The sequence below is a fragment of the Lepidochelys kempii genome, chromosome 1, assembly GCF_965140285.1.
Source record: "Lepidochelys kempii isolate rLepKem1 chromosome 1, rLepKem1.hap1, whole genome shotgun sequence".
NCBI classification, from domain to species: Eukaryota; Metazoa; Chordata; order Testudines; family Cheloniidae; genus Lepidochelys; species Lepidochelys kempii.
Window position 1 is genome coordinate 287319562 of NC_136380.1, and position 10011 is coordinate 287329572.

Sequence of the window (10011 nt, forward strand, 5' to 3'; positions counted from 1 at the left end):
AAGTCAAATTGTGAATTATCTCAATGGGGAAAAAAGGACAAAACAAGCCAGCATGTTTAACTTATTTATATTTGATATAAACAACATGAATTTGAAGCAGCTCAACTGCTAGCCTGAGTCAACGCAGCAAGTGTCCAAAAGATTGATGGTTCAATGCGAAACAATAATTAAACCATGCCATATCTTCATTTGGAACCCCAAAAAAGTCATTTTATTTTAAATTATCTAGTACTGACTATGGAGCCTTGCTCAGATCCCTCAGAAGTTTGTCATCACAAGCCCCTGCAGCCAGTCAGAAGTGATCTGCCTGACTAACAGCTTGCCTATAAACCTACAGCCACAACTCTCACTCTTCATTCCATGTATTTCAAAAATTCTAGCTGCAACACTCAGGAGCACCTACAGAACAGCAAAACCCATACACTGTGTTGTTACTATTTAACAGAAAGAAATATAGGAGAGAAGGAAAAAATACCATTTTAATATGATTTTGGTGAGGGAAAGTCAACTCTAGTTAGCATTTTAAAAAACAAACAAGTGTGTATGTTTAAAAGCACTGTACAATTATCACCACACAGTTCTTCTTTTGCATAAGTAATAACGTCTTAGAGAGAATTTGTTAGAACTTGTTTCTGCCAGAGGGTTTTTTATTCTGCACTAAAACTAGTTTTCAAAATGCGTGAAATTAGCTCTATATTAGACAGGCATGCTCTTTTCAGTAAGCTAAAGAAGGAAGGCTTGAAACACTATTTAGAATAATCAGTAATATTAATATGCTTTTTATGCTCTATCACAAAGAATTGAAGGGGGAATAACTATGAAGGGGCTAATCAAGAATTTGTCTTTTTCTGTGGACTCTGAATAGTCATAAAGGTGGCCTAATTAAGTACACATACTGTACAATTAAGGTCTTCAAGATTTTGTGATCACTGGTTAATTGTCCAGAACATAAAGGTTAATAAAATGTCTCAGACCTTATCCACACGAGAAAGTTGAATCAATTTAATTTATATAGATGTTTTAATTAGTTTAAAACTTATATAGGTTTTAGTTAAAATAGTACAAACCCCCCACGTGAACATTCTCATTTTGGTTTAAACCAGGCACTCTCTTCTTTGGTTTAATTGAAGTAATAGTGTCCACACAGGGATTTGCAACGGTTTACTTAAGGCCTTGTCTACACTGGCAAGTTTCTGCGCAGTAAAGCAGCTATCTGCAGTGTAACTCCCAAGATGTACACACTGCCAAGCCACTTAGTTGCAGAACTGCCCAGTTGCAGCGCTGTAAAAAAACCACCCCGATGAGAGGCGTAAAGCTTTCTGCGCTGGGGCTACAGCTCCTCAGTGCCAGAGTAGTCACCCTGGTCGACTACAGCGCCGCAATTGGCCTCCAGAAGGTGTCCCACAATGCCTGTTCTTGCCACTCTGGTCATCGGTTTGAACTCTACTGCCTTGCCCTCCGGTGACCAACCGTGAGCCCCGCCCCTTAAATTCCTTGAGAATCTTGAAAGTCCCCTTCCAGTTTGCTCGGTGATGCATGCAGTAGTCTCAGCGCATCTTTCCAGGTGACCACGCCTGCTCCACACGCCAGGTGATCCCTCGCTTGGAGCAATGCCGAGCTGCTGGACCTCATCAGCATTTGGGGAGAGGAGGCTGTCCAGTCCCAGCTGCACTCTAGCCGTAGGAATTATGATACCTAGGAACAGATTTCACAATGCATCACAAGAAAGGGGCCATGACCGGGACACACCGCAGTGCAGGGTCAAAGTGAAGGAGCTGCAGAACGCCTACCACAAGGCACAGGAGGCAAACCACCACTCCGGTGCTGCGCCCACGACCTGCCAGTTCTACAAAGAGCTGGACGTGATACTCGGTGGCGACCCCACCTCCACTGCGAAGGCCCCTGTGGATACTTCAGTGGCTTGCGTGCCATTCGAGAGTGGACTGAGCCAGGAGGAGGAAATCTTGGACGAGGATGTAACTCTACCAGTGTAGACATACCCTAAGTCTGTTTAAAAGTGGATATAAGTCAAATTTATGCAATTCACATGCAGACAAGGCCTCTGTTTAATTTTATTTTATTTCTTTACCTCTCAAGGTGTCACTATGGGGCAGAGATAAGATTGTAAAGGTGACCTTAACTGTATTTTAAAATGCTTGGGTTCTAAGTTTAAACTTAGCTCTGAATTTCCTGGCTTTCTAATTACTTCTTTTTTATTACCTACAACAGAACTTAAACTCTCTGTACAAATCCATTTTAAGATTTTGCATGGGAATTTCTTTAGATTTTTTTTAATGGTTAAGAATTATTCAGTAGCAGAAGTCCCAGCACAGTTTGGGTCACTACTTCCTTATCTCCCAACAATCCATCCCACTCCACCCCAAATTACAGTTCCCAACTGCCATTACATTAGCACCCTATGCAATCTGTTAGCTACAGCTACTCCATAATATAACAATGAGATATTTATAGTCCTGCTGCTGGAATTAAAAAGGATTGCAGTTATATTTTAAATCCTTACTTAAATACCACATGATGCAACAGATTAGGAAAAAGTCAGACTTTCAAGATCTCTTACTGAGACATTTTATCTCCCAGTTGTTTGTAATACAAAAACATCCTGGCTACTAGATATTCTAGAGACAAAGCAATTCAATAAAATTTTGAAGAGGGTACCTTTACGCTCAGTTCTTTTAGAAAAGGTGATGTGATAGAAGTAGCAAAATATTTTCCAGAAATTATTTTGGGAGGGTAGGGTGTGAGGAAAGGCTAGAGAGGAACTGTTTTCCAAATTCAAAATTCTTCATTTTTACTTTGAGAAAGATTGTGTAACAGTGCCCAATGAATGGGTCACTCAGAAGCTTTTAGAAAAAAAAATACACTATTCTGAGGACTAGTGAAAAAAATGTACTTTCAATTTTGGGGAAGCAATGATATTTCTTCTCCTATAAGTATCACACAGTACATGTATAATCATATTCATTTAATGTATTTTTCTCTGTTGTGCATCTGAACACTTAATATTTCACATTCTTTAGAAGAAATTGTCTGGGTATTTTTTACCCTTCAAAACAAGATTTTGTTTAAAATACTAGATTTCACAAAGCTTATTAATGGAATTATTTTAATAAAAACAAGATGTGAAAAGGACAACTTGAAAAATCCTTTTTGAATCTGGAAAAGTTGAAATACTATAGTTACAGGTAACATTCAAGATTCTAGGGCTGTCAGACACCTATATGCTTATGAAGCTTTTCTGAAACCTAAAATATATATTTTGTCACATAAATTAAAGTTTGGTGGTTATTGTATCTTTTGTTACAGTGGAAGCCAGTACTTTGCTGGATATAATCAACTGAAATTTTATGACAAATTGATTTTTCTGTTTTTTTAGTTAATATATAGCTGCCCAAGATTTAAGAAACTCTCTCTAAACTGACTCAATTTTTACTGTGAACACTCATCTATTTTAAGTAATGTGACCGATCTGCAATATATTTCTCCTCTCAACTTTACACTACTTTCTAGATTTTAGACCTGATGCCACTGCTACTGAAGTCAGTGGAATTTTTGCTTCAAGAGGAGCAGCCCCTTCAACTCTGTCTTAACAGCAGAAATGTTGTAACCAACAACAAAACCAAAGTGCATGACTGCAATGTTTAGATATTTTGTTTGCAGAGACACATTTTAATGAAAGATTTCCTCTCTTCTTGTTCCTTTTTCTTATTTTTATGGAAAACACGGTTAACATATGAACTTCAGAAGTATGACTCAATTATTCAGTTACGGTTTTACTGAAATTGTGATAGAGTTAGTTTTAAATATATTTTTTAATGTTATGGTAGCATGCAATTTGAAATCAAAATAAAAAAATATAAAAGCTAAAAAGAAAAGTTGCTTCTTTGACAGTCGTGATAAGCATTAAGACAACTATAAAAGTAGTTCACTGGACTTTTAAAATGACAAACTGAATTTTAAATAAAATGAATACAGGCTGCAAGACTACCAATTACCTTTCTTCTGCATGGATGCAAAATAGACGATTTTATTGAAAAGGACAATTCTAACTGTTCTACTGCGAATGTTTCCCCTTTTAGGCTGTGTCTACACTACCACTTTCAAGCACTAAAACTTTAGTCGTTCAGGGGTGAGAAAATACACATCCGTGAGCAACAAAAGTTTTAGCGCTGAAAAGCGCCGGTACAGACAGTGCTTTATTGCCAGGAGCTGCGCTTCTGGCAATAAAGCTACCACCGCTCGTTCGGGGTGGGTTTTTTTTAACCCCTGGTCATAAAGCGAGCCTACACTGCCCACATCACACCACTGCCGCTGTCATGCTGTAACATGGGCAGTGTAGACATACCCTTTAATATATTGTAACAAGATTTTAAGAATGCTGGGTATTATGGTGTCAGCTACAAGGTGTGCGCACATTATTTATTAAAAGCATAACGACAATGGTAAATTATTTAGTCTACTTTGCTCACAAGGTAACATTAACCTAGTGCAATGGAAGCGTAACCTTGCTAAATGAGACAAAAACATGTAAGGCATGATGTGGCCACACTCAGAACATCTACACTTTAGTATGTGTCATGTAATAAAATACAACAAAGTATTAACAGGATATTAATGCTTAATCAGGCTTCAGTTTCTTCTCCATATTCCCCATCTCCCACTTTGTCAAGGAATATGGATACAACTGAGCAGATGACATCTGTCAATACAAACTTCTAAAAAAAAAAAAAACCAACAAAGTTTACTTCTGCTTCTAAAAAGAGGCTGATTATTAATTTCTCAGTTACTGCAAATTCTAGAGCTGGTTTAGCCATTTAGGCCATTATCCTTAAGACTGTGTAAAGAGACACATTCATGTGACTGGAGTAAACAAATAATACAAAGCAAAGGTAAGTGAACAAAAATGTGCCAACTGCGAACTAAACAAAATGACAACGCTTTGAAACTGAGAAAAATATTATTGCAGTTGTGTATTTTAGGTCTACAGAATTGTTCAGGATTTTGCCCCTTGGAGGATGCTTGTTTGTCAACGAATATCTGTCATAATTCTTATGAAACTAGTACAGTATCAGAAAAGTGTTTAGAATATTTACTGTCATATTTGATTGCAAGTGGTCAGCTACACAAAAGTTACAAGCAAAATCTGTGCCTTGTTGTTCTTGCTCCAACTTAATTGCATTACGAAATTGAGGTTAACTGAAATCCTCACTACTTAATAGTGCTGGGATTTTACAGTGACATGGTATTAACCTCTATATCACATGCAACTATTCTCTTCTGCAAACAAAAACACTTTGTAAACAACTCCACAACCTTTATCACAACACAAAATGAAAATATCAAGAAAGCAGATATGCACTTTTTTAAATACTTCAAGATTGTCACTTTAAGCCGGGAGCTGCTTCAGACCAGAATTTCAAGGACAAAGTTTCACTATCAAATTGAACAGTAACAAGCCTGATTTTCACTTTTTATAACAGCGTCTCTCTTTCTATCTTGGCTTTAATGCCAGATGTAGTTGAGGAAATTAATGCTTGAGAACATTTTCAGCAGAACTACTACTATATGCATATCTCATCAACCTTTAAAACAACAAAAATTAAGCCTCTAATTTCACTCATTTTTCCCCAATGTCTTGATTTTGTTGTTCTGCTGGAATGTGAAACAACATGCAGGAATTTAAAGGACTTAAAACGACTTAAAAACCATTGACTTAAAAACTGGCTGGTTGGTTTCATGCTAATTGTAGCATGATTACTTTAATATTAGAGAAAAACATTCATTTTTTCTGGTTATTTACTTTGTGCATTTGACAGTTCTTTCTGCAGTCAGATTGAGTTTTCCCTGTTTGTTTAATCTTTTATACAACAGGTGTGTAAGACAGTTTCGGGGGTGGTACCTGAAACTTTTTTTTTTTTTTAAACTGGATTTCCAGTTGACAATATCTCTTTACTCATCAACTAAGTTGTCAGCAAAGTCCCAGAGGACACCAAAGAGGGATGCAAAGAGGCAAATAATATGTTTATTTAGAGAATAGCTATCCCTCCCCACCCCAAACACATACACACACAAAACAATTTCATTGCAAGACCTGACCTATCGGCTATATCATGCAATCAGTATTAAGGCAGACTTTCCCACAGATTTCCAGTAGGAAATTCTGCTGAATAACTGATGGCACAATAAAGGCATAAATGAAACATTCCCACTGAGGGGGGTGAAAAGGTATTTGTATGAACTGCGGATTTCTGTATAGAAGCAGTCAATGTTCATGGGCAGAAAGAGGCCTCTGTTGTTGCTGGTATCATGTGAGTGCTGAGTCTGCAAGGGTTGCTTAAAGAAGAGGAAACAGAAAGGGTCTGTTTGGGTCATAGGGAGAGAATAAGGTATAGGAGCCTAAGTGGGGTCTCAGAAAGGAGGCTTGGGTTCAACACACATATGCTGCTGGGGGAGAAGTCATGGGTACTGTCAGGAGGAAGACAGGGCACTCAGTACAGCCCCTTAGTTCTCTCTACATGCAGGGGCTCTGTATAGGTGCAGAGGCTGAGTTGCCTCTGAGTTGGGTATCTTGGGGGATGGTGGGTGAGGAATATCTGGAGGATGCAGGGGGTCAGGGCGCCTGGAGGGGGGACTGTGCGAACAAGAGTGGGTGTCTGGGGCTGCAGAAGGTGGGTGCTCGGGGGAGGGCTGTGTGGGCAAGGGCGGATGCCTGGGGGGTGCGGGAGGTGGGAGTTGGGGGGGCTTTGCGGGTGATGGGAGGTGTCTGGAGGGTGCGGGAGGTGGAGACTGGGAGGAGCTGTGCGGGCGAGGGCGGGTGTCCGGGGGGTGCGGGAGGTGGGGGCTGGGGGGAACTGTGCGGGAGAGGGCGGGTGTCTGGGGGGTGCGGGAGGTGGGGGGGCTTTGCGGGTGATGGGAGGTGTCTGGAGGGTGCGGGAGATGGAGACTGGGGGGAGCTGTGCAGGCGAGGGCAGGTGTCTGGGGGTGCGGGAGGTGGGGGGGCTTTGCGGGTGATGGGAGGTGTCTGGAGGGTGCGGGAGGTGGAGACTGGGAGGAGCTGTGCGGGCGAGGGCGGGTGTCCGGGGGGTGCGGGAGGTGGGGGCTGGGGGGAACTGTGCGGGAGAGGGCGGGTGTCTGGGGGGTGCGGGAGGTGGGGGGGCTTTGCGGGTGATGGGAGGTGTCTGGAGGGTGCGGGAGATGGAGACTGGGGGGAGCTGTGCAGGCGAGGGCAGGTGTCTGGGGGTGCGGGAGGTGGGGGGGCTTTGCGGGTGATGGGAGGTGTCTGGAGGGTGCGGGAGATGGAAACTGGGGGGAGCTGTGCAGGCGAGGGCAGGTGTCTGGGGGTGCGGGAGGTGGAGGCTGGGGGGAGCTGTGCGGGCGACGGGGGGTGTCTGGGGGGTGCGGGAGGTGGGGCTGGGGGGAGCTGTGCGGGCGACGGGGGGTGTCTGGGGGGTGCGGGAGGTGGGGCTGGGGGGAGCTGTGCGGGCGACGGGGGGTGTCTGGGGGGTGCGGGAGGTGGGGCTGGGGGGAGCTGTGCGGGCGACGGGGGGTGTCTGGGGGTGCGGGAGGTGGAGGCTGGGGGGAGCTGTGCGGGCGACGGGGGGTGTCTGGGGGGTGCGGGAGGTGGGGCTGGGGGGAGCTGTGCGGGCGACGGGGGGTGTCTGGGGGTGCGGGAGGTGGAGGCTGGGGGGAGCTGTGCGGGCGACGGGGGGTGTCTGGGGGGTGCGGGAGGTGGGGGCTGGGGGGGCTGTGCGGGCGACGGGGGGTGTCTGGGGGGTGCGGGAGGTGGAGGCTGGGGGGAGCTGTGCGGGCGACGGGGGGTGTCTGGGGGTGCGGGTGGTGGAGGCTGGGGGGAGCTGTGCGGGCGACGGGGGGTGTCTGGGGGGTGCGGGAGGTGGGGGCTGGGGGGGCTGTGCGGGCGACGGGGGGTGTCTGGGGGGTGCGGGTGGTGGAGGCTGGGGGGAGCTGTGCGGGCGACGGGGGGTGTCTGGGGGGTGCGGGAGGTGGAGGCTGGGGGGAGCTGTGCGGGCGACGGGGGGTGTCTGGGGGGTGCGGGAGGTGGGGCTGGGGGGAGCTGTGCGGGCGACGGGGGGGTGTCTGGGGGTGCGGGAGGTGGAGGCTGGGGGGAGCTGTGCGGGCGAGGGCGGGTGTCTGGGGGGTGCGGGAGGTGGAGGCTGGGGGGAGCTGTGCGGGCGAGGGCGGGTGTCTGGGGGGTGCGGGAGGTGGGGGCTGGGGGGGCTGTGCGGGCGACGGGGGGTGTCTGGGGGGTGCGGGAGGTGGAGGCTGGGAGGAGCTGTGCGGGCGAGGGCGGGTGTCTGGGGGGTGCGGGAGGGGGGAGCCGGGGAGGCTGTGCGGGAGGCAGGGGTTGCATGGCGGACGCTGGGTGCCCGGGGGGGGGGGGGTCTGTGCGGGACAAAGGGGGAGGGGCTGTGGGTGGCTGCGGGGAAGGGAGACGGTTTCCTCTGAGCCCGCCCACAGGGACCAGCCACCCCCGCCTCTTACCTGCCGAGCCCCGCCAGGCCGTTCGCAGGCGCCGCGAGAGGCTCCTCAGCGCCGCAGCTTCCCCACAGCGAGCGGCTGGCGCGGGGCGGGGCTCCGCCGAGTCCGGGCGGAGGGCGCATGCGCGCAGAGTCCCCGTTTCCCTCTGCTCCTCCCCCTCCCACACACGCCCCCCTGGGGCTGGTCCGGGTGCGCGGGGCGGTGATCAGCCCACAGCGCCGTCGTAGCGCCGCCCCTCCCCCGCCCCCGCCGACGTTATGGCAGGATGGTGCCCCAGGGTCTGGCTGGTCTGCCAGGCAGGGCCAGGGCGAGTGGGGCTGAGTCACCCGAACCGTGTTAGGGGACCTGGGGTGGAGCCTCTACACTGATCTCTAACCCTACGTTGAGCATTTTCTGCCTGGGGCTCCGGCAGAGCTATGCACACGCTGCGGGATATTTATGAATTCCTCTGCCACTTTGACTCTGCCCCGCCGCGCACACACCCACACACACACGCCCACCCACACGCCCACCCACACACACACCCACACCCACGACTACAAAGATTCTGGCACCCAAAGGGCCGTTGTCGTCTGTCCCTCCCCCTTTAAATCTGGCTCAGAGGGAGCGCGCACACGCTGTGACTTGGCACCTGGGTCCCATTCTGCACTGAGCCACATGCTGGCAGCTGGGCCCTCCCGTGTCACTACCAAAACTGCTCCTCTCGGTGCCGAGGACCTGAGGGCTTCGCGCTGGTCAGCAAGGTGGGGGGGGGGCGCAGGGGCTCTGGGAGGTTGGGGCTGGTAGAAGCGGGCAGGGGCTCTGGTCGGGTAGGACAGGGTGGGAAGGCTGGGGCTCTGGGAGAGGCAGGGGATCTGGTAGGATAGGACTGGAGATGGTGGCTGGGGCTTCAGGAGAATTGGGGAGAGGGGGCTTGGTCCTTCCACTCTTGCAGTCCTTCCAGCACCCATGCCTGCCGTCCACATGGCAGCATTCAGACCTGAATCAGACCAGCCATACCCCAGACTCCCTAGAGCATGGGTGGGCAAACTTTTTGGCCCGAGGGCCACACCTGGGTATGGAAATTGTATGGCAGTCCATGAATGCTCACAAAATTGGGGTTGGGGTGCAGGAAGGGGTGAGGACTCTGGCTGGGGGTGCGGGCTCTGGGGTGGGGCTGGGGGGATGAGGGGTTTGGGGTATAGGAGAATGCTCCAGGCTGGGACCGAGTGGGTCAGAGGGCTGGGGCAAGGGGTTGGGGCATCAGGATGGGGTGCAGGCTTAGGGGTGGGGCTGGGGATGAGGGGTTTGGGGTGAAGGAGGGTGCTCTGGGATGGGATCAAAGGGTTCAGGCTCTGGATGGCACTTACCTCAAGCAGCTCCTGGAAGCAGCGGCATGTCCACCCTCCGGCTCCCAGGTGGCTCTGCGCGGTGTGTGCTGCCCCGTCCACAGACACCACCCTTGCAGCTCCCATCGGCCGCAGTTCCCGGCCAATGGAAGCTGGGGGGGGGGAGCAG

At 49.2% G+C, this 10011-nt stretch overlaps 1 protein-coding gene across 2 annotated transcripts in view; it reads right to left on the reverse strand.

Moving 5' to 3' along the window:
* RAB3IP (RAB3A interacting protein) overlaps window positions 1-8644 on the reverse strand; it is a 53992-nt gene extending 45348 nt beyond the window's left edge. Inside the window, exon 1 of one of the 2 annotated variants that reach the window (XM_073327797.2) lies at window positions 8518-8644. In XM_073327797.2, the coding sequence (XP_073183898.1) occupies window positions 8518-8636 (119 nt within the window). In that variant the 5' untranslated portion in view covers window positions 8637-8644. The remainder of the gene's footprint in view (window positions 1-8517) is intronic. The other variant, XM_073327796.2, reaches the window with a different exon arrangement.
* Window positions 8645-10011: the final 1367 nt, after the last annotated feature.